General features: G+C 40.2%; 1 protein-coding gene across 3 annotated transcripts in view; it reads left to right on the top strand.

Annotated features, from left to right (window-relative positions):
* LOC127852742 (serine-protein kinase ATM-like) overlaps positions 1-25,315 on the top strand; it is a 98,325-nt gene that overhangs the window by 61,375 nt on the left and 11,635 nt on the right. For 2 of the 3 annotated variants that reach the window (XM_052386699.1, XM_052386700.1), the window contains 10 exons: positions 1,942-2,150; positions 4,927-4,950; positions 15,586-15,796; positions 17,519-17,638; positions 18,378-18,530; positions 20,348-20,492; positions 20,826-20,908; positions 21,406-21,546; positions 22,925-23,041; positions 24,940-25,101. In XM_052386699.1, coding sequence (XP_052242659.1) covers positions 1,942-2,150; positions 4,927-4,950; positions 15,586-15,796; positions 17,519-17,638; positions 18,378-18,530; positions 20,348-20,492; positions 20,826-20,908; positions 21,406-21,546; positions 22,925-23,041; positions 24,940-25,101 — 1,365 coding nt within the window. The remainder of the gene's footprint in view (positions 1-1,941; positions 2,151-4,926; positions 4,951-15,585; positions 15,797-17,518; positions 17,639-18,377; positions 18,531-20,347; positions 20,493-20,825; positions 20,909-21,405; positions 21,547-22,924; positions 23,042-24,939; positions 25,102-25,315) is intronic. The other variant, XM_052386701.1, reaches the window with a different exon arrangement.

Below are 25,315 nucleotides of genomic sequence, written 5' to 3'. Positions count from 1 at the left end.
TTAACCAATATGTTGAAACAGTTAAACATTCAATCAAACAAATATCATATAGTAAACTATATCACCATGTCTTTACGTAGACCATATACGGGTACATGTAACATCGAACATAGAAACAAAACGTGCATTCCTTATTCTTCGGCAATGTCTGCATTTGTTGTTTTCTCCACTTTCTACTGCCAAAACGGCTAAATATTTTTCTGTGTACCTTTTTACTTTTAATTTTCTCTTTGCCCCTTTACTTCCTACAGCTGACCCTTTTTGTAGTGCTGATTTAGATATCCACGCTGATTGGGTACCGGGACCTTTTTTAGATTTCTCAGCAAAAGCGATTAAGCGGTTTCAGCCATAATAATACTACAAGAAAGGCAGATTTATACAAAATGTCATGTTATCAACCTGTGTGACATCAATTATTGCCTGCCTTTAAAGGCTCATACAAGGTGACAAATCCAATTATTATGCATATAAAGTGGTCTAAATTTTACCGGATTTCAGTTACTCTTGTATAAAAAATGATACTAACACAGCTTAGGTCCAACGTTGTCAAGAATTGTGTAAGATACCCGTTTCATAATTGGAAGAAATGTGTACAACTTTGCAACTAACGTGATGTGTAGCCTCAAAGCGGAGACCTATGCTAAAAATAGCCGAAAGAAAATTCAATTTAAATTTATTTTAAACAACTTTTTACCAGCAGAAAGTAACTTATTAGATCAATACAAACGTTTTGACCATTATTAGAAGAGACATACTTTGTGAGTGATACCGGAAAACGTTGAAAATCAACAATATATTTTTGGTGACCTCAGTCACCGGAGCGCTTGAGTAAACAGCGATGTAAATAAACTGATTGTTTGTAAACACTTGGAGGACACTGTATTTTGAGCTAAAAACAAGTTGTATTGCTCTTTTTTTATGGTAATATACAATAGCATTTATAATTATATTGTTTGTTGATAACCTTTATAAATAAAATATTCAAAAAATATTTAAAAATTAGTAATAATTACGGATCGTCACCTTTAATGAGCCTTTAATTAATAGGTCCTAATCGATTAACAGTTTTATGCGACCCTAAGCCAGTCCGAGCCAACGGAACAAAAGAACGTGTGAAAATGATGGCAGGGACTGTGAAAACAGTTTGATCCATTCAATAATTTGAGCCAAGCGAGTTCGAGCCATCCGACAAAAATTTATATGAATATATAGAAATAAAAAATTGGTGCTTTGAGGAGAGTTTGAGCCAACCGGAAATTTGAGCCAAGCAAGTTCGAGCCATCGGGTTTCGCCTGAATTTTAAGATAAGACTGAATTTTGTATTTGAACAAATACAATCTAGGGGACCATGAATTTTATATTTGGAATAAATAAAGCATATGGAATCATGAATTGTTTAGTTTGAACTGACACAATATAAGGGAGAATGTCCACAGTGTTCCCAACTTATGCCCGATACTTTTTAATCAGACATGTGCCGTTAAGAGCACAAAGATGTTCAATAAGTAGTATGGAATGCTTAATTAGGAGTCCTTTAGTCTTAGAACATTGGCAAAATGTTGCTATAGTTATTTCCTTAGTTACTGATAAATCTTTGTCAGAACATAAGTTAAGTTATGTTCTAACGGTAATTTTTGTGAGGTTTCATTTTTATCAGATTACTGTGTCTATTCAACAATTTATTGTGAATTTGGTAAATTCTGTAATAGTAGGCTTGAGATTATCAGCAGTCTTGTTTTGAAATCTAAGATGTTATGACAATTAAGAATAACATATAGACATTTTAAAGTTTTTCTTACACTGACTTTCTGTTCCAGTCATAATCATTAATTTTGGTTACTTAATCTAAATTTGCAGACAGACACATGTCCCCTAAAATACTACTCTATAATTGGCCACTTGTTCAAAGTGGGGTTAATGATTGAAACCTTTCAACCACAGACTATCAGTTTATTCGAGGAGCTTGGTGAAGGTGGTGCAGGTGTCTCGGTGGACGCCTACCTGTCACTGGCGCGTTACGCCGACACGCAGTACCAGAACATTGTTAACTACATGCGCTCAAGCACCTTCGAGGCCAAGCAGTCGCTCATGAGGGAGTCCAAGGCCGAGGCGGAGAGGCTGCGGGAAGTCATGGGCGAGACTGCGAAAGAGTATGTTCTTATTTTATATGAGACCCGTTACAGGAAAACTGGGCTTAAATCATTTGCTTAAAGTGTGGTCCCAGAACACGGCATTTCTTTGTTTAAAGGAATCTTTTTACTCTTTTTACTGTCATCAAGTCTAGGCAAAATGTTGTCAGGGAAATTATGTCCCTGACTGGCCTGTGCAGAATGCACAGGCTAATCTGAGATTCTACATCACGCACATGCATTAAGCCCTGTTTTCCCAGAATTGGGTCTTATGTCACAATGTTACAAATACCTATGTACTGAATCAATTGTAATCCAGATGAATCTTTGTCCCACTAATATTTTATTCCATTTTAGATGAATTTCCAGAATACTTTGGGAGAAGATAAGCATGTTGAGACAGAGTGTCTTGCTCAAGAACAAGGGCCTGTGGTCAATGTCACAATTAACGTTTAACATTTAAGAAATTCATCCTGAGCACAGTATCCAGAGTCAAATATGGATGGAGTATCAAATAATCAGAAATTATTAGCATGATGGGGCAGAGGTTCACGCCAAAAACAAAGCCCCTAGATCTAATGTGAAGGTCACAAGTGATGTCCTAGTGTCAAGAATAAGAAATTAAAGATTTACATTTTGTCTTGAGATTTACCTTATCCAGCATGGCTGGATTCCAAATCTTAAACTTGGCAGAAGTTACAATAATTGTCATATTGAGTGTCTTGCATAAAAAGCAATTCCCTCTAGCCAATGTCAAGGTCAATGTTCCAAGTCAAATTTAAAAAATAAAAAATCTATCTGTGAAAAGAAATGAATCTTTGTCAATGGTAAAACTTTTCTTGTTGCATTGATGGATTTTAAATGACTGCAGAATTGACAACCATGGTCGACAGAGTTTATCCAACTATAACTAGGTTCAACTTTTCTAGGTCAAGGTCACAATCAAATATAAGAAATCAACCTTTAACACTTTGTCTTCAGAATACTGTATACATATAGAAATTCGTGGGTATGAAATTTCGTGGTTTAATAAAAAACAACTAATTCGTTGACACGTAATTTTGTGGATTTCAAATTTTCTGGGGAGACGGACTGTTATAATAAACTCTTATTAAAACAACCGGAGTAATAACGAAGCATAATCTGCTCATCTGTGTTGACAGCAAGACTTGAGGTTAATGTGCACCGAAGCATGAAAGTGTTGCCGATAATTGTCCATCAGAGGGATATTTAAAGCGCCGCACTTGTGGGTCCCCGCTCGCTAATATATGTATCCCGGAAAAACTGATTTTTGGAAAAACCCACTAATCTGCTGGTACAAATAAAGCTGACCCATTTATAATTCTTTCAAAATCACACACCGTATAAACCGTTTTGATTTTAACTAAGCTATTATTGGTTGATATAACTGACCAGCGTTGTTTGTACCGGGATGATTAGTGGGGTTTTCTAAACTCGTGCTTTTCCGGGATCAGTCTATTGCCATCAATGTTGTTTTGACAATATTTGCAATTCTCAGCGCAATCGGTCCCCCAGTAGTTACAACAGATTATAAGGTCCCCAAAATACACCTGTGAAAACCGTTATGACTCTTTTTACTTTAATTGGCACTAATTGACATATGTGATAAATCTGCAAACTGTTAATTTGACGACGTCACGTAAAGGAGAACAATCGTTGAGGTACAGTATAAATACCGTGCTTGATTTAAAAAGTATTATTACCCAACCACTTATCAAGAAAACAACATATTGTATTAACTAGCATATCTCAATCAAACAATGTCTCTTTTAAAATGGTTGAAAACGGGAACAGTTCAAACACTTTCTCCTACTATAGCAGGATTGCCCGACCCTGCAAAGGCTCAGTCTATGACTGATGGTTTTACAGTAAGTTATTCTGATTGATAAAACAACAAAACTTGTCACCAATGAGAGGAATTGCTATGCCACACTACCAGCAGGTATTGGGCGTTTTGGGGGCGGGGCTATATAATACACAATAACTTAGCACAAAATATAATCGTACATAACACAGTAGGTTGCACGGAAGAACCAAGTAGTTTCCTCCAGGCTCATACTTCAAGGTCAAAGGACAAAATATACCAATATTGTCAAAACAGGTCTTGTCTTTTATTTAACTTCATCATTGAAGGATTTTAAAATAAATTGGCTTAAATATTTGTATAAATAAAAAGTTGTACCACGCTCAAGAACTATGTAAAATTATGAACTAAGGGGTCAAATACAGGACTTAATTTCAATTTAAGACTTGTCCTCCTAATACCTTAACCATGCATGGACAGATTATAAAATAACTTAAAATTTCCATCTATATTTGATGGAACCCATGGCTACCTACAAGATTAAGGTTGAACTTTGTGTACTAAGATCAACATCTGACACCTTATTGGCAAAAAAGGGTTTGTCAGCTCTATAACTGGACCATTCATTGAAGAATTGTTTATAACTTGGCGCACATATTCACCTATATAGGTTGGTGTGTAACAAACAAGTACTACATGTATATAATTCGCCAATCTTCACATTCAAGGTCAAACCTAGAGGTCAAAGGTCAGTCTACAGCAGTTTTTGTTTTTTCATGTCATTGAGTGTGAAGATATATGTGAAGACCACAATTATGGTCCTTGAACACAGACAGTTTATGTGAATTATAAATATGTTTTAGTTAATGGTTTCTCGTATCATTATTATTGTGACACTGTATGAGGTGAATGCTGATAGTGCTTTTGAAATTGTGTGCTGTGTTCCATTCCTGTTTCTGTATGTATCAACAGGAGAAAAGCACCTAGGGACGTGAGGTCAGTGTTCTTTCTTGTTGGCTGTGTGGCATTCTTAGCTTTTTTCTTTGCTATTGAGCCATGTGAATGTTCAGTGATTCTTAAAATGAATGGCTTGGTAGCAATTATCCAGTTTCTAACCATGCATCAAGTGAAGCAAGAGTGTTAAAGCATTATCAAAGTTTGAGGGTTTATAATGGAACTGAATACCATGAAACCAATATTATTTGTTTAACAATAATTTTTGCTGATTTTTGTGCAACCATAAACTCAAATGTTTTACATACATTTTATGCCTAAGTCTTGTATTCTAAATTATAGAAGTCCGTTGTCAGACTTTAATGAAGCAACTCGTTTACATGTCGGGTAAATGCTTTAGCTCTCTTGATTAATATTGCTTTCTTAGTACCTTTAAATTTCTGCCTTCTGATTATTAGCTAATTCAATACCTTCAGAAAACCAGAGTTGCAGTTTTACGCCAGCTATTCATTGTACTTATGAGCCTCCCTCTGTGAAAAGGGGTTTCATAAATGTGTTTAAAGTGTGGTCCCTGATTAGCCTGTGTGGACATTACTATGAAGAGACTTTCTTTAAACAAGAATATCATGTAAGAGGAAAAGTTAACTGGTCCCCTGTTGAATATAACCGTTTACTATTATAAACAACAGGTACAGGCTAATGTATCGGTGATTTTAATAGCTTAATTAAGTTACCTGATATCATATGCTTATTTACTCCGATAGGATCGTAATTTATCCGGAACTTTTCGTCCGAGGAATCCCACACTTTTCCCAAACCCGTCAGGTAGGTCAGAACGGTCTCATAGTGCCGTGTAGCCGTACAACCAAAACGGGACATTACCCAGAATTCACTCTTATTCCGGATGGCGATATACAAAGGCCGACATTTTTGTTATTGGCTTAATTGTTGCTTCTGTTTCGCTGGATTCTTCTGTTTAACAGAATAGAGAAGTTTTTGTATTGCGTTAAAACATTCTCCGTATATATATCCGTGTATTTCTGTATTGTTTTGTGTATTTGTTTGTTTGTTCAAGGCAAAATATGCCTCAAACACATGGCTCATGTGGACACATAAGGGCAGCATGGGACAACCATGGTAGCTGCCTGTCGTGTGCAGGATGTACCCAGGATAACTGCTGCCCTTTCTGTGAGCATTGGTCTGCAGATACCTGGGCCATCAAGCGTCGACCCTTCAAGAGTCGTGGACGCAACAAGAATAGTTCAGATCAAAGTAGGGAAAGTTCCGTGTGTCGGGACTTTTCACCACACGATCTTGACCATATGCCACCAGTAGCTGCCAGGCATCGGTCCCTACCCCGTGACGACACCGGACAAAATTTGCCCGGTCCGTTCATCGGGAATGACCAGTTGAATGACTCGGCATCAGATCAACGTAGGGAAAGTTCCGTGTATCGGGACTTTTCACCACACGATCTTGACCATATGCCACTAGTAGCTGCCAGGCATCGGTCCCTACCCCGTGACGACACCAGACAAAATTTGCCCGGTCCGTTCATCGGGAATGACCAGTTGACCGGTCCGGAGACTTCACCGGTCAACATTGACCAGTCCGGTCACCGGTCATGCTATCACTGGTCAACCGGTCACTGACCGGTCCGGTCACCAGTCATGCTATGACCAGTCCGGTCACCGGTCAACTGGTCAACCCGTCACCGGTCATTGACCGGTCCGGTCACCGGTCATGCTATGACCGGTCCGGTCACCGGTCATCGGTCATTGACCGGTCCGGTCACCGGTCATGTAATGACCGCTCCGGTCACCGGGTACCGGTCTGTGCCACAGACCGTTCCGGTCACTGTAGATGTTGACACTACCTTGTCAGTACTCCACAAAGGTAGACGCAGCCGCGTTTCTACTGTGAGTCACAGACGTAAACGTGTAGTGTCTGATGTTTCCGGCTACTCCTCCACCTCGGGCTCGTTGTCGTATGACTCATCGTCTACTTCAAATAGCCCTCATCATTATCGGAGGGGACGTCGTTAACGCTCACCGAGTGTTTCTCGGCGTAGATTGCCTCGTAAAGAGCGATCACGCCAGCGCTCGGGGAGAGGTTCGATCAGGAAACATCATTCCCAGCGCCGCCGAACAGTGTCTCGGCATCGCAGGGATAAGGGACATAGACCTTCCTCTATTAGGCGCTCTCGGACTCCTAGGTCCCCTAGTCGATCCTTCTCTGAGGAATCTATTGACACCCTTCCACGTGTGTCGGCCTCTATTTTGGCCTCAACACACACTTCAGCCGTTCCTACAACCACTGAGCATAATTTGTATTCAAACACTAGTTTGCATACATATCAGGCTCAAGGTACAGGGGTTAATCTAACCACTTCGGCTGCGTTTTCAGCCCCACGGGTCTCTTCCACATTGCATAGAAGTATACCCCGGGCTGCCGCTACACCATCAAATCCCAATACTTTGTGGATCCAACAGTCGCCGGGAATCTTTGTCCCTTTTTCAACTGATCTTTTACCAGCGACCTCTGGTATTCAAAGTGAGTCTGCTGACTTGATTTCTGAGAGACCTAACTCACCAGCTATATCTTTGATGGTGCCGGAAAACGATTCTCTCATGATAGAAGAGAATGAATCTATTATTCCTTCTCCTATATCCACCGGTTTCAATCAATCCAATGCTCCCGCAGACAGTTCAATTGAGGCTGGAGTTGGTTTGGAGTCTAATGAGGCCGAACTTTATTATTTGGCCTCCATCAATCAGGTATACGAACTTATGTTCAATACCTTAGATGAGGACTTCTGCCCCCGCCCTTCCTTGTCTCTCACAGGATCTGCGGTTACCGTTACAGAACAGGTAGCACGCAGACGAGAGCCCGGCAGGATAAGTAAGGCTACTTCCCGAGCGGATCTACGCCTTCCTATTGGCTCTTCCACAATGGCTGTTTTCCAGTCACTTGAACCAGCCAATAAGCCTTCGCCATCTCCATGGAAAGCCCCTAAGGAGCTGACGGAGCCTAAACAGATGGACGGCGGGAAAAGTTATAAGGCCCCGGTACCCGACCCTGCTACCGGTTTGGACCTTTCCAAACTTCCGGTTCCTGATGCTGACATTAGTAAGCTGTCACTTACAATGCCTTCATCATCTACCCATACATCAGTCCCTCTTTCCCTGTTGGAAAATTGGGAGCTGAGAGAACGCCGTTCCATAGGTCTGGCTAACCAGCTAGATCTCATGGCAGCCACAGCCTTAGACTTGGTTTGGGAGCTCTCTGATTCAATCCCAGAGGAGCTCCGGGCCTTGTTGATACATCTTTCACGTACTACGCAGTGTTTATCTCACAATGCTGCGTCATCTATGTCTGAGATGTTAAGGCTTCAGAGAGACCTCATCCTCTCTTCCTCGCCCAATAATTTCCTTTTGGAAACAGGCGTAAACTCCCTTCGAACTGCTCCACTAACAGAAGAGTCTCTTTTCGGAGGGAGGATACAGTCGGCACTTACTGCTGATCGTGAAGATCAGATACATGCCTCCTTAGCTAGGAGCAACTCTGGCCAGCGCCCTGTGGTTTTTAAGCGCCCTGTGGTTTTTAAGCGCCCTGCTTCTAAGCCCCAAGGAGCCCCACCGGCCAAGAACGCTAAAAGGGACAGTTTCCTTACTAAGCGTCCGTCTGCTCCACGTCAGCCCACAAATAGGCCTCCTTTTCAGAACAGAACAACTTCCTATCGGAAGCCTTCTGTAAAACAAAATTGGAGTAAGGGCAAACCCAATGCGGACAAGAAGTCATTTAATCCTTCTTCCGGCAAGGGTGGACCTCCTAAAGCTCAGCCCTAGGTCATACCCCTTTCTACCGCCACAACCTCTGATGCTGGAGGTACCAGTAGGGGCCAGACTTATGCACTTCGCAAATTGATGGCTCCAAATAACTTCGGACGCGTGGGTTCATTCTCTTGTCACACAAGGCCTCACTTTTCAATTCGAAAAAAGGCCCCCACTCTCTCGCGTCCCAATAGATCTGGTATCTCTGCATCCACAACTTCCAGACTCCATTCTCGGACTCCTTGAAAAACAGGCGGTAGAAAGGGTTCACGACCCTTGTTCTCCAGGATTTTACAGTCGCCTTTTCCTTGTTCAAAAGAAAAGCGGCTCCTGGAGACCAGTCATAGACTTTTAAAAGTGTTCAACACATTTCTAGTCAAACCTACTTTCAAGATGGAGACTCCTGCCTTCATTCGGCGCTCCATCAAACCCATGCAATGGGGGGTTTCCTTGGACCTGGAAGATGCATACTTCCATGTTCCTATCCATACCAACTACCGGAAGTACCTGCGCTTCTCCTTTCGAGGCCAGGTCTACCAGTTTCGGGCGATGCCCTTTGGATTGGCAACAGCTCCACGAGTTTTCACCAAACTCATGGCCGCAGTGAGCGCACACCTCCGATTACACGGGGTTCAACTGCTTCAGTATTTCGACGATTGGCTCTTACACCAGCTCTATCGTCAACTGCTTCTGCTACACCTAGAGTTCTCTTGGAAGGAGCTCCTCTCTTTAGGACTCCTTCTCAATGTAGCCAAGTCAGACCTCATTCCCTCTCAGGATTTCATATTCGTGGGAATGAATTTTCTGACCCACATCAATCGGGTCAGGGTCTCACCGCAACGTATATCAGACCTCCTTTTGAAGGTCAGATGGGTGCTGTCCCAATCTCATATCACAGCTCAAGATTTCCTCTCACTCAACGGTATCCTGAGCTCTGTAGCAGACTTCGTACAGTTGGGACGTTTCTTCCTACGTCCTCTTCAGCACTATCTCTCAGCTCGATGGAAATGGTCTCCAGACAATCTGCTAACACAGATTCCCATCCTTCCGTCCTTAGTCCCCCACCTTCTATGGTGGCTAGACGAGGGGACCCTGTTGGCAGGAGTACAGCTTCTTCCCCCGCAACTGTCTTTACATCTCATAACGAATGCGAGCATTGAAGGTTGGGGCGCTCACCTGGAACCCCGCAGCCTGACATTATCAGGATTGTGGTCTCCTCAGGAGTCTCTCCTGCACATAAACAATCTCGAAATGCGAGCAGTCTTTCTAGCTGTTTCTCAATTCCAATCACATCTTTGGGACTCCTGTGTGATGGTATCGACAGACAACACATCAGTCGTGGCTTACATCCAGAAACAGGGCGGTACACACTCTCACTCCCTGTATCTGGAAACAATGAAATTACTTGTTCTTTGCAAGAGCCTAAACGTCTCTCTCTTGTCCAAACACATACCAGGTCGTCTCAACGCCCTGGCGGACGGTTTGTCTCGCAAACACCAGTTACTTCCATCGGAGTGGACACTTCATCAGGAAGTGGCCAATCAGATATTCCTCACATTCGGTTATCCACTGGTCGACCTGTCTGCGACCAGAGACAACCACAGACTTCCTCTGTATGTGAGTCCAGTGTACGAACCAGCAGCGTGGGCGGTAGACGCGCTTTCGTTCGATTGGGATCAACTGGATGCTTACGCTTAGCCCATTCTAATTCCCCAAATCTTAGGGAAAATCAGTGTGAGCTCATGCCGGATCCTCCTGATAGCCCCTTGGTGGCCCAGGAGATCCTGGTTCAATGACCTTCTCGGTCTCCTGTGCGAATTTCCCAGGGAACTCCCGCACAGGTCAGATCTCCTATCTCAGAGAGGCAGACTTCACTTGGATCCAGACATGTTCCACTTACACGTCTGGCCGTTATCAGGCAATCCCTGCAGAAGAAACGCTTTTCTGTCAGGGCTTCAACACTCGTTATCTCTGCAAGGAGAAAGTCCACCAGAGCAGTCTATGATGCTCGCTGGAAACTCTTCTCTAATTGGTGTGTTCGAGGGAAAATTGATTCCCCCAATCCCTCTGCTAGACACATAGCGGATTTTCTAATCTATCTCTTTGATGATAAGAAACTTTCTCTTAGCTCCATCAAAGGATACAGGTCTGTGCTTTCGCATACCTTGGCTTTTCGTAAGTCATCACAAGTCCGTGCTGACCCAGCCATTTTGGAACTGATCCGAGCCATGGAACTTAAACGTCCTGTGTCGCGTTATCTTACCCCCAAATGGGATTTGGCTTGTGTTCTTGGATCGCTTATTAAAGCTCCCTATGAACCCCTTAATCAGGCTTCTTTACAGTTCCTAACCTGGAAGACCGTTTTCCTTCTTACCATGGCTTCATCCAAACGTAGAAGTGAAATTCATGCTCTTTCTATCGAAGAAAGCCATCTTCGTTTTGATTCCTCCGATGGCTCTGTCACCTTGTTGTGTCAGCCAGGATTCCTTGCTAAAAATCAACTCCCCTCAATGGCTTCTAAACCCTTCAAGGTCCCAAGTCTTTCTAGAACTTGTGGTAATGAAGATGAAAATAGACTCCTCTGCCCTGTCAGGTCTTTGAAGTTCTATCTTAGTAGAGTTAAGTCTATTCGAGGTTCTCGCAAGAGACTCTTCATTCCCTTAAAAGGGGGGGGGGGCGATGTGTCTGCGGCTTCTATTTCCCGTTGGGTAGCCTCGACTATAAAAAGGGCTTACTCTTCTCTTTCTTCAAGAGATTCATCCCTTTTTAAGATTAGACCGCATGAATTACGAGCAATGTCGGCTTCGTGGGCATATATTAATCATACCCCACTCTCTGACGTGCTTCAAGCTGCTTTCTGGAGGAATCAGACTACTTTTTCATCTTTTTATCTTCGTTCTCTGCAGTGCAAACAGGACAACTTGTATTTGTTGGGCCCCCTTGTGGTTGCACAAACGGTAGTATCTTCTACGGCATAGGTATATTACGCTTATCCGTGAATTAAGTTAATACCGTAATAACGAAGATTAGCTGAGAACCCGAGATATGGGTTCCGCTGTGATGGGGAGATTTTCGCGAACCTTCCCGCCTCAGCTGCAAATTCAGCATATGATATCAGGTAACGTAATTAAGCTATTAAAACAAATTTTTCTACTAAAATTCATTTTAATTAGTAATAACTTACCTGATATCGGTAAGTCCCACCTCCCACCCCGCTCTTCGTCTAATATTTCATATTTTTTATTGGAATAAGAGTGGATTCTGGGTAATGTCCCGTTTTGGTTGTACGGCTACACGGCACTATGTGACCGTTCTGACCTACCTGACGGGTTTAGGAAAAGTGTGGGATTCCTCGGACGAAAAATTCCGGATAAATTACGATCCTATCAGAGTAAGTAAGCATATGATATCAGGTAAGTAATTACTAATTAAAATGAATTTTACTAGAAAAATTTGTTTTACCGTATTTTACCATGTATAGCGCGCTACCATGTATAACGCGCATGCGATTTTTTAAAGCCAAAATGGAGAAAAAAAAGAATTCAAGACCAAAAACCTGAAAATTTGGCCGAAAATGGCCGCCATTCTTATATTGCGCAATCATTTAATCTGAGTTTTTCGGGCGCTTAATTTTTTGTTTAAAAGTAGGGAGCATTTGTACGATCAGGAGCATGGGTTGCATAGCACTATATTTTTGACAATTTTTAAGATTATTCTCTCAAGAACACCGTTTACACTATTACCTATTCCTCACATTTGAACAGTGTAACATTTTCATTACCTGCCGCTCACAACATCGTATGACATCTTCTGCAGACCCGCAACATCTCAATGTCCAATTTTACACAAATCGTCCGTGGATCCCATTTTATTTTTCATCGACTTAAATATTTCCCCTTTAAGAGATGCTCCCCAATAAATCCAGTTTGACCCGGTATTTCGCGCCTGCACTGCGTCTAGTTGATAAGTATTTATAGTAATACAAAGAATACACCCGAACGCTCAATTCCATACAGTTGGCGTTATCGGCGTAATGCCATTTGACAAATTTCATTTGTTTGTCTCTATTGAAAGAAAATAAAACGAGTCTATATCTCTATTGTTGGTTTGTAACCTACGTAGTATACTCGCACAGTAGCATATTTATGCAGAGATCGGAAAATCATTGATAAATGTATTCGTCGTTTCAATGCTTAGGGCCTAGTAATTTCGGCAAATCGGAACTCCGTTCTCTGCAAAAGGTTCGAAGGCGGAGCTTTGCATGTGCTATTATTTAATTGGACGATTGCCATTGAGGAACAAACACACGATTGGTTCGGCATGTTGATTACTAGACAAAGGAAGCCACTTTTGTCGGCGAGGAACTTGTCGCTTTATTGCTTCAGACAGGCAGCGGCTTTCCTGTGATGACGTCAAACTGTCAATTCACATAGAGTGCACATTTTCGGAATTGCTAACATTAAACTTTGGATTAAATTATCAAAATAAAGCAAAAGCGAAGTTGAGAAATATTATTGAAATAATTAGCCTCAGTTCAAATAAGACGTTTTGCGTTGTAAATCAACGAGTTTTCATGACAACAAAAACTTTAACAAACAATACCGCGGCGCACGGGGATCGATATACCTCGATTTTTTTTAATGAACAATCAATGAAGAAGTGTGAAAACACCAACAAAGCCATTTTTTTCATCTTTTAATTTTTGTCAAAACTGTTACTACCCCGGTCATTCCTAACCTTTCCCGCTATTTGTTGTTTCGACAACGGCCCCTTCAGTCTATAACATTTTAGGGTATAGTTTCTTTGCAATAACAAAAATGGCGGCAATTGTGAAGATTTACGATTACGAAATGGATTTTTAGCAATTTAGCAACCAGGAAAGCGTTGTGTCAATGTATTACGCGCACTGAATTTTTATTTTGAAATTTGAAGGTAAAAAACTGCGCGCTATGCATGGTAAAATACGGTAATTGCATAACGCGAAGACCAATCGGTAGCGCTGTTCGTGACGTGAAGTGACAATGTTATGGTTCGCGCGAGGCGTTTTCCAGATTATTATTTGTATGCCCCCGGTAGGGTGGCATAAAGCAGTTGAACTGTACGTCTGTCTGTCCGTCCGTTCGAAAACTTTAATATTGGCCATAACTTTTGCAATATTGAAGATAGCAACTTGATATTTGGCATGCATGTGTATCTCATGAACAGGGTTCCCAGTCAACCTGGAAATCAGGAAAAACCTGGAAAAAGACTTTTACTTTTTCCAGTCAGGGAATTTGGGAAACGTTCCTGAAATCAGGGAAAAATTAGGGAATTTTGTTTGGTCAGACTTTCCTGACTTGTGTCGAGAAGTCCATACAATTAAAACAGCAAATCGATTCCTCTGCATGCCTATGGTGGCTTTGTAGTATACATGTAGCTTATTTATGTCTGCAACTGCTATTTATTGAGGGTGTCTAAAACAAGAAATAGGTCGAAATTATGATCCTGGAATTTTTATTTTCCATCAGGGAAAATCAGAGAATTTTGTTCATACAAAAAGCTGGGAACCCTGATGAAGTTTCATATTTTGAGTGGTGAATGGTCAAAGTCATCCTACAAGGTCAAAAGTTAAAAAAATACTATCAAAGGGAAGTAATAAGCTTTAAAAGGGAGATAATTTCTAAACCTGCCTAATGATATATTGAAATTTTATTTCAAAGCGGTGCGGCGCAATAGGGGGCATTGTGTGTCTGACAAACACATCTCTTGTTTAATCTCTCTATCATTCCGTTGATAACTAGATCAAATACAAAGATTCACATGCTCACAAATCAAGAATTTCCACTTTAAAGTAACTCGAGGATATTATGTATCATGTAGCATTCAATCTGCATATGTATTATGAATCTTATTTGACTAGAACGAGCTTTTATTCTTACCTGTCAGCTGTCAAAAAGGTCGGGAAAATAAACCGTAAAATGGTGCACGGATTACTTCCGCTGAATAATCTCGCAATATGGTTCTAAAAATAACCGGTCCAATTTTGTACCGGTAAAATTAGCTTGTACCGATCCCTATATGGAGAGTATGCAATATATAAGGGGAGGTAAGCAATCTAGCAAAAAAGTGTCGCTCTGCACAGACTAATCTGGGACGACACTTTACGCACATGCATTAAACCCCCTTTTCACAGAGTGAGGCTGATATATTTATATATAATCAAATTTAATATTGTAATATTGGTATAATATACATATGTTCACTTTAATTCAGCGTATTGGTTATTATACAAAGCATAAGTGACAACGTTTTTACGATATTGAGATGATTAGAAAAGGGTATTGCTGGTAAAGGTTTTTGGAGAAGAAAGAAATCTTATAAGATTCAGCATATATGCCTCAATTAGGAATCCATTTTCATGGCAACAAAATAAAATGAATTCAGATTACCCAATATTTGTATGTTTTTAGAGAATTGGAATGCTTGATCTACATATGTTGCATAAGTAGTACTACCTAAATATTAATTTGTTGTTATCCCCCGCCATAGGCGGAGGGATATTGTTTTTGCGATGTCCGTCCGGCCGGCCGGCACTTTTGTGTCCGGAGCCATATCTTGGAAGTGCTTTGGCAGATTTCATTGAAACTTGGTATGAGTATATATATGGATAAGAGGATGATGCACGCCAAATGGCATTGTACACCATCGAATAATAACAGAGTTATGGCCCTTTGTATTTTGAAAAAATGCTTTTTTGTGTGTCCGGAGCCATATCTTGTGTCCAGAAGTATAATGGCGGGGGATATCAATTTTCTTGTTACCTTTTGGCACATGAATACAGCATTGGTTGGTGTACTTGTTTTAGTCGCTATCTACGGACACTGGAGAAGCAATCGGAAATAGACGAACACGAGTTGGAGAGCATGAATCAGGATCGGAACATATTCCTACTGAAGGCCGTCGAGAATTACGTGAAGTGTCTGCGAAGTGGGGATGAGCACAACCTGCGTGTGTTCAGACTTACCTCCCTTTGGTTCAACAACGTGGACAATGAGCTGGTCAATCAGATGATACAGGTACGGGAAGATAAACTTTCCACTCAGATACCTACTTCAACCTTTTTGTTGTCCCTTAGAAAATCAAATTAAAGTAAAATCCTTTCTTAATAGATTCCAGTTTTTAAAGCTTCAATTCCAACCCTAAGATTCTGATCAGCAGCAGACAGCATTAAACCTGAACAAACTGGGAGTAACTTGCAGGCTGTTCTGGTTTTATGCTGGTTGCATATTGTCATTTTCACTTTACTTCTGAGTGGAAAAGGGTTGAGAAGTGTATTATTAATTGGAATTAATTCAGTTTTCACTGTGTTGCAGTGATTCTCTTGAAAATTGCAATTTCAAGTTGTGAAAATCGTGTAAAAGTTTAAAGAATATTGGATGGGATGGGATGAATGTAGACAATTTCATTTGTACACAATATCTTGAGAACTCATTCCTATCATCATCATTATTGATAGGCTTGTGGCTATGGAGGAGAGAAACATGCATATTGATTTTCAGTTCAACAGGTCAAAGATCAAGGTCAAAAGTGGCTTGTAACATGAAATTAAATAGGTACAATCGTCATTTTAAGTATCATTTATTCTATACAACATCCCTTAAGAAGACTTTCAATTGTGATTTAACACTAACCAATCATTGGACACTGGATTCCATAATTATAGGATAGATGAAGATAATGGCAGCAACAAAATGGGCTCAAGTATAAACCTAGTGGACAGGGTGTTTACAAAAACAGGTCCAGCCTGTTTATATACTCAAATAGTGACTTCCTTTGCTGGCTGATTTAAAGCTGTAAGGGATTTACCTCATTAAAGTCATGTAACTTTGTGGGGTTGGGGTGCGGGACAGGTTGATGGCTTATAGGTTTGATGATATTTTTCCCCCGCCAAAGTTTGGCTCAAACGTTAAAGGGGCCTTTTCACAGATTTTGGCATGTTTTGAAGTTTGTCATTAAATGTAAACATAAGATCTAAAAAGCTCCAATAAAAAATCAAGAATAAAATTTTGAAAAAGAAAAAAAAGTAACTATCAGCAGGGCTCAAACCACTGACCCCCGAAGTCGTGGAGTAAAAACCATTTAGACCACTCGGCCATTCTGCCAAGTATGTATGACAAATGTATGTTATACTTTATATAAGCAATCTTCGTAGTTTCATAAAATATAACAACAACAACAGAACTCTCCAAATTATTCAATCGTTTCGCATTGCAACGCTTTATAATTTTCGGGTTTTTAAATCGTAAAAAGATGCATATAATGGCTATATTAGAGCATGGTAAATGTTCAGTATTACTGTTTCCTCACAAAAATTATAACTAAAACGAAAATTTGCGAATCTGAAACAACTTTTTTCAATTTTGTTAATTTACCAAAACGTGAAAAGGCCTCTTTTAAGCCACTAAAAAGATGTAGATGAGGCAGTCAATCAATGGTCTCAAGGTTGTGGTCAAATGAAGGAGACAATCATGGCATGTTGGCTGCATATCTCCTTTGCTTTTTGAAGGATTTTATGACAATTATTTGATTTTATTAAAACAATATGCAGACGGTGTTTGCTTTTTACACCATCCTAAGGTGAAGGTCCAACTTGACGGTTAAAATTGTGATCCTCAATTTTGATGTCTGTTTTTCATGGCCACTCTTTAGTTTCTTTACCCTTTTGAATCATCTTGGAAAATAAAATCATTTTGATATATTCACACCGCTGGTCATTTTTACTCTGCCCATGATGACAGGGCTGTATTGAGGGAATCAAGAGCTACAAATGGCTGCCCCTGATGTACCAGCTAGCCGCCCGCATGGATGTGAAAGCCCGTAAAGATGCCTCCATGGAGTTTCTAAACACCCTGAATAAGGTACAGAGTATGTTTGCTGAAAAATAGTATGTATATATGTATAGCTCTTGAAAATGTTTGGTTTGATGTAGCAAGAACATATGTGTCCAGTTCATAAACCGCAAGGTAACAGGTATTTTTGCATCATTAAAAACTGTTGACATGTATTTTTTCTTGATCATGTAGTAAGGAAACCTATTTTAATTTCTGAAATACAAAACCTATTATCATTCTTTTAAGCTCACGTGAGTGTGAAGTGCTCAATGTGAGCTATTGTAGTAAAAACATGGTCAGAATGTTTATCTGGACAATATCAAGTCCATGTTTGAATATGGGTCAATGTGGTTAAATAAACTTGGTAACCAAGTTGAATCTTTGACCATTGGTGTACCATGAACTCAGGGGAGTGCTTTGGGGCCTGTTCAATTGAGTCATGTTCTGAGAAAACGGGTTTAATGCATGTGCGTAAAGTGTTATCCCCGATTAATTAGCCTTTGCACAAGCAAATCAGGGACAACACTTTCCGCTTTTATGACATTTCTTGTTTAAATGAAGTCTCTTCTTAGCGAAAATCCAATTTAGGCAGAAAGTGTCGTCCCTGATTAGCCTGTGCGGACTGCACAGACTAATCTGGGACGACACTTAACGCACATGCCCAGTTTTCTCAGAATGTGACTCAATTGTCTTAAGGTTTGAACTTGAGATATAAAATATTTTTTCTTTCTTTGTCTGTAACTGTAAAGTGTGACTATGTTTTCAGCTGATCTATGACACATGTGTGACCCACCCCCACCACACACTGTTCTGCGTGCTGGCCCTGGCCAACGCAAACAGGGACACTGAGCTCCTACAGCAGGGGAAAGCCAAGAAGGGCAAACTGTCCAAGAGCCAACCAGAGATCTGCATGGAAGAGGTGGGTATACGTATGGAGGGTATAAATGCTTAATAAATGTTCTTTGTTCTGGATAAACTAGGCTAAATGCATATGCCTAATGTGTGGTCCCGGACTAACCTTTTCGCATGGAATGAATTTTCTGTTTGGTAAATACTTACTTTAAATGAAAAATAACAGAAAAGCAGAAAGTGTGTTCCCCAATGGGATTACACTCTATGCACATGCATTAAGCCCAGTTTTCCCGGAACAATGCTTATATGTATCTCGCTAGAAAGTATGAAGAGATGAAGTAGTTTGATGCTCAGGCCTTGATATTTATTTGAAGATAAAAGTTTTCAGGACATCCAGTGTATATCACCTATGTTCCATGTCTATGTGTGTGATATCTTTGGTTGGCGGCCAATGTTTTTAGTTGTGTGTGATATCTATGTCCAAATGTACAAGGGTCACTTTGCATTTTTATCTCATATATAGGGCCAGGTGCCCAATGTTCAGATGTTTACGTGGTATCTAGGAAGGGATATATACAACAGTCCCATGTATATGTGATGTCTGTAACTGGATGTTCATGTTTTGATGTGATATACAGGTCTGGAAGTCCAATATTTACCTTTCTATCTGATATCTAGGCACAGATAAATAATGTTCTTATTTGTATGTGATATGTAGGGCTGGATATAACATTCACTTTTCTATTCCATATTTTTTTTTTGGGGGGGGGGGGTACATATTTGACACAATTTATGTGATATCTTGTACTGTGTATCCTATGTTTGTATGTGATAAGGATAATAAGATATCCCATGTTCACATTTTCATTTGATATATATTGCACAGTCTCCAAGGTGCAATATATACAGTTTTCCCATTTTTGAGTGATATCTAGGTCTGAATGTACAATGTTCCCACTTCTTTGTGATATCTAGGTATGTTCAATTATGGGCTAGGTGTACAATGTTCTTATTTCTGTCTGATATGTATAATGTTAACAAAATTACTCTGTATAATCTATATCAGGTGCATGATATTGACTTTACAATGTGATATATGGGGCCTGGTATACATTGTCCCCATTCTGTCAGATATCTATGGCAGGATGTGTAATGTTAACAACATTACTGTGTGATATCTATGGTGGGATATGCAATGTTAACAACATTAATGTGTGATATCTATGGTGGGATATGCAATGTTAACAACATTACTGTGTGATATCTATGGTGGGATTTGCAATGTTAACAACATTACTGTGTGATATCTATGGCGGGATATGCAATTTTAACAACATTACTGTGTGATATCTATGGGCAATGTACAGTGTTAACAAAATTACTCTGGGATATCTATGGCAGGACGTGCAATGTTAACAACATTACTGTGTGATATCTATGGTGGGGCGTGCAATGTTACTCTGGGATATCTATGGTGGGATGTACAATGTTAACAACATTACTCTGGGATATCTATGGGGGGATGTACAATGTTAACAACATTACTCTGGGATATCTATGGGGGGATGTACAATGTTAACAACATTACTCTGGGATATCTATGGCAGGATTTACAATGTTCACAACATAACTATGTGATATCTGGAGCCTGTTATACATCCTCCCCATTCTGTCAGATATCTATAGCGGGATGTACAATTTTAACAACATTGATGTGTGATATCTATGGGCGATGTACAATGTTAAAACATAACTTTGGGTTATCTATGGCAGGATTTACAATGTTAACAACAAAACTATGTGATATCTGGGGCCAGGTATACATCGTCCCCATTCTGTCAGATATCTATGGAGTGCTGTACAATGTTACTGTGTGATATCTAGGGCCGTGTGTCTGCTGCTAAGGCGCTGGTTGAGCGGTTGAGGAAGGACAAGAGAGTTGGAGGTGTGGTCAAGGACATGGAGACATTGTGTGACGCCTACATACAGCTGGCCAACTGGAATGTAACCCAGTATGCAAAGCAAACAAGTGGGTGGCGTGTAACCTTGGCTTAAATGTCATTAAATAATTTAATATACTGAGTTTCTGATACAGGCTTTTTGATTTGACAACATTTATTATATTGAGCCTTCCTGTTCATTTATATATTATTCATGTGTTGCAAATAACAGATAACTAAGGTCTCAGTGGTAAAGAATAATATAAGGTATTGACAGTTTTTTGTTTTAAACGCAGTCTAACTTTGTATTCATGTTTAAGGATTTTATATTGACAAGTATAATTTTCAGTTTGTAGTTATTTATACTTATGTGAATTCCTGATTTCCATACAAGTGTATGCAAAGATAAAGTCTGTTTTCAGCGGCCATTCCTTTGCCAGATGCATTATGGATTGCCAAAGTGAAGGATCTGAAAAATGTACCCATTCCAACAAAGGAAATCAAGGTACAGTATAGCGTAGTACCTTAGTGAATACTTTTCGAAGGTGGCCTGGAAAACATGATAACGGAAAATTGTGCACTAAGCACAACCCTTAATTACATTATTATTTACATAGAACATTTTGTTAATGACATAGTCACAAGTGGTAGCCTGTATGTATTAAACCTCTGAACATATTTTTGTTGGTTCCTAGTCTACTGTTTGAAATGTATATGGGCCTTGCTCTGTGAAAAGGGGGTTTAATACATGTGCATTAAGTGTCCTCCCAGTTACATGTAAGCCTGTGCAGTCCTCACAGGCTAATCAGGGACAACACTTTCCGATTGTATAAAAAATCGTTAAAAGAAAGTCTCTTCTTAGCAAAAATCCAGTTCAGGCGAAAAGTGTCATCCTTGATTAGCCTGTGCGGACAATATGGTACGACACTTTACGCACATGCATTAAACCCCCTGTTCACAGAGCATGTCCCATATTCACAATAAAGTTCAATCTTATGTCAGGTGGATCCCTCTGGAGAGTACAAGGACATCCCCTACATACTCAAGTTTGACGCCCACTTCAAGCTGGCGGGAGGTATCAACCTTCCCAAGATCATCACATGCATCAGCTCTGATGGATCTAGCAGCAGGCAGCTTGTCAAGGTAGGCATGTATGAGCCTCACTTTGGAAAAACTGGGCTTTATGTATGTGCATAAATTATCTTATCTGAGACAACACTTTCTGCCTATATTGGATGTTCGACGTCACTGATTAGCCAGTGGCTTATCAGTCAGGCTTATCTGGGACTTTATGCACATCCATTAACCCTTTCAGTGCGGGAACCCAATTTTGAAGGCCTTTGCAAACAGTTTGGATCCAGATGAGACGCCACAGAACGTGGCGTCTCATCAGGATCCAAACTGTTTGCTATTCTGATAATATTCTTTGAAAAAAATCGAAGAAAATGCTAATTTTAGAAATTCAGCAGACGACTTTTAGCAGATGACAAATTTCCCAGCATGCAAAGGATTAAGCTAAGTTTTCCCATAACGGGGCTCATATAGCAATAAAAACAGCCATGGTGAAGTATTCTTGTTTGGAAAGGATCTGTTATAAGAGAACATTTATTGTCAAAGTATGACAAACATATAGCTTTAATGGGCATAGTATGACTTGTCCAGAGTGGAAAATTATAATTTTTAAATAAACCTGTGTCACTAGCTGGATCAGAGGTCAGGGTAATAATTCTTAAAAGTCATAATATAACTTCATCAGACTGTAATTTGATTATTTATTGCACAACTTAGTCATAACTTGCCAGATATGATCAACATGTGGAGTCTGCATGTCATGTGCAACAGTTTTGTCCTTATCTCTCAAAGGTTATAACTAATAGGTAAGAGGTAAAAATTTGGCATACAACAGCTTCTTTGGACTGTTTTATTCATCAGTTGTTTTATAGCTTGGCGTTTTCGGAGAAAACCTGAGGTATTGTCATAGCCAGGTCGTCGTGTCGTCCGACGTCCGCGTCATGCTAAAACCTTAAGATTGGCTCTTAAATCAAAGTGCTTCCACCTACAACTTTGAAACTTCATATGTAGATCCACCTTGATGAGTTCTACACGCCACACCCATTTTGGGGTCACTAGGTCAAAGGTCAAGGCCACTGTGACCTCTAAAAAAAATAAAATCATACAAGCTTTCATTTATTCAAAACTGCACCCGTAGCCGAGTGTGGCACCCGTTACGCGGTGCTCTTGTTTAATAACTTGTAATACTTTGTTGTTTATTGGCTGTCTGTGTCCAAACATCCAAACATTTGTAGTGGATGATTTCTTTGTATTTGACACATCTAGTGTCTTAAGTTTAGTAAAGTCTAACAGTTCAGGGTGTGTGATGTTGGTTTGTGACTACTTCCTCCATTGTTTTCTTTCTAAGAGTCAGTAACATCTGTTTGTGACTACATTCCTCAATTGTTTTCTTGCTCAGAGTCAGTAACATCTGTTTGTGGCTACATTTCTCCATTGTTTTCTTGCCCAGGGTCGAGATGACCTGCGTCAGGATGCGGTGATGCAGCAAGTGTTTGGCATGGTGAACAGTCTGCTGCAGAAGGATGCAGAGACCAGGAAACGACAGCTCCAGATCAGGAAATACAAGGTATACATCAGTATGAGCTGGGTCATGGGAAAACTGGGCTTAATGCATGTGTAAAAATTGGCATCCCAGATTAAAAGAAATTTTCTTTGAAAGGTCTCTTTTAAACAAAAATCCAGTTTAGGTGGAATGTGTTGTCCCTAATTAGCCTGTGCAGACTTCACAGGCTAATATGGGACAACACTTTAATGATATGCATAAATCCAAGTTTTTTCAAAACGCGACTTTGTAGAGATCCAGATCAGAAAATACAAGGTATATATCTGTAAGTTTATTACTGTCATTATACCCCCATTACCATTGGTAATGGGGGCTATATAGGAGTCACTTTGTCGGTCTATCTGTCGGTCTGTCCCGAAATCTTGTCCGCGCAATAACTATGTTGTTCATTGTGAGATTTGGCACATTTGTTCACCATCATTGAACGGTGTGTCGGGCAAAAGAATTACGTCGATATCTCAAAGGTCAAGGTCACACTTTGAGTTCAAAGGTCAAAAATGGCCATAAATGAGCTTGTCCGGGCCATAACTTTGTCATTTATTGTGAAATTTTAAAATCATTTGGCACATTTGTTCACCATAATTGGTTGGTGTGTAGCCCGAAAGAATTATGTCGATATCTCCAAGGTCAAGGTCACACTTTGAGTTCAAAGGTCAAAAATGGCCATACATGAGCATGTCCCGGCAATAACTATGTTGTTCATTATGAGATTTTAAAATCATTTGGCACTTTTGTTCACCATAATTGGTCGGTGTGTCGAGCGAAAGAATTGCGTCAATATCTCCAAGGTCAAGGTCTTACTTTGAGTTCAAAGGTCAAAAATGGCCATAAATGAGCTAGTCTGGGCCATAACTATGTCTTAAATTGTGCGATTTTTTAATTATTTGGCACATTTGTTCACCATCATTTGACGGTGTGTCACACAAAAGAATTACGTTGATATCTCCAAGGTCAAGGTCACAATTTGAGTTCAAAGGTCAAAAAAGGCAATAAATGAGCTTGTCCGTGCCATAACTATGTCGTTCATTGTGACAGTTTAAAATCATTTGTTCACCATCATTGGACGGTGTTTTGCATGAAAGAATTATGTTGATATCTCCAAGGTCAAGGTCACACTTTGAGTTCAAAGGTCAAAAATGGCCCTAAATGATAATGGCATAATAATTCTTAAAAATCACCATAAATTAGATTCTCTTGTTTTGTGAAGACAGCATGCAAAATAGTCTGTGTCAATGCGGCATGTGGGGGTAAAGGTCACGTCTGTGACAAAGCTCTAGTTGACATTGTTCTGATGTATCAGCATGTTACAATAAGATTAACAAGTATATTATTACTTTACTATAGTGAAACCTTGTGAACACCCCCAGAAGTCACATATTTTTTGCAGTCATCATAAATATCAGTTTCAATAATGTCTTGGCCAAGCTTGAATATGACTCCAGTTTGTTAAAATAAAATTGCTGTCAATGTGGTGGCAGTGTTCCTATTATTGCTCTAGTGACAGCTGGTAAACACCTCCTGCTCAGAAAAAGTTACTACCTTCATTTCTCTGGTGAGCGCCTGAGATCGTTTTGACCACTTGTTAAACATTGTGTTATGTACTCCCTTCATTGTATGTAGAAAATGCATATGAGCCTTGTTCTGGGAAAACAGGGACTTAATGCGTGTGCATAAAGTGTCGTCCCAGATTAGCCAGTGCAGTCTACACAGGCTAATCAGAGACAACACTTTCAGCCTACACTGGAGGTTTGTTAAGAAGAGACTTCATTTAAATGAAAAAATCCATAAAAGAGGGATGTGTCATCCCTGATAAGCCTGTGTGGACTACATTTACCCCAGGCTTCTCAGAGCAAGTATCAAATTTAGTAACATATTATTCTTTCCTGGTTCTGTACCTTCAGGTCATCCCACTGTCCCAGAGGAGTGGTCTCCTGGAGTGGTGTGAGGGGACCCAGCCTATCGGGGAGTACCTGATAGGCAGTGCAACCTCCGGGTCCCAGGGGGCTCACGCCCGCTACCGGCCCCTGGACTTGCAGCCAATGGACTGCAGGAAACACATGACGGTATGTATAGACAGGTGTACATACATTGTAAGGAAAGATTGTGGTGCATGACGGTATGTATAGACAGGTGTACATACATTGTAAGGAAAGATTGTAGTGCATGGCAGTATGTATAGACAGGTGTACAAACATTGTAAGGAAAGATTGTGGTGCATGGCAGTATGTATGGACAGGTGTGCATACATTGTAAGGAAAGATTGTAGTGCATGACAGT

This window comes from Dreissena polymorpha, chromosome 12, assembly GCF_020536995.1.
Source record: "Dreissena polymorpha isolate Duluth1 chromosome 12, UMN_Dpol_1.0, whole genome shotgun sequence".
Lineage (NCBI taxonomy): Eukaryota > Metazoa > Mollusca > Bivalvia > Myida > Dreissenidae > Dreissena > Dreissena polymorpha.
This window is presented reverse-complemented; position numbering and strand designations above follow the sequence as displayed.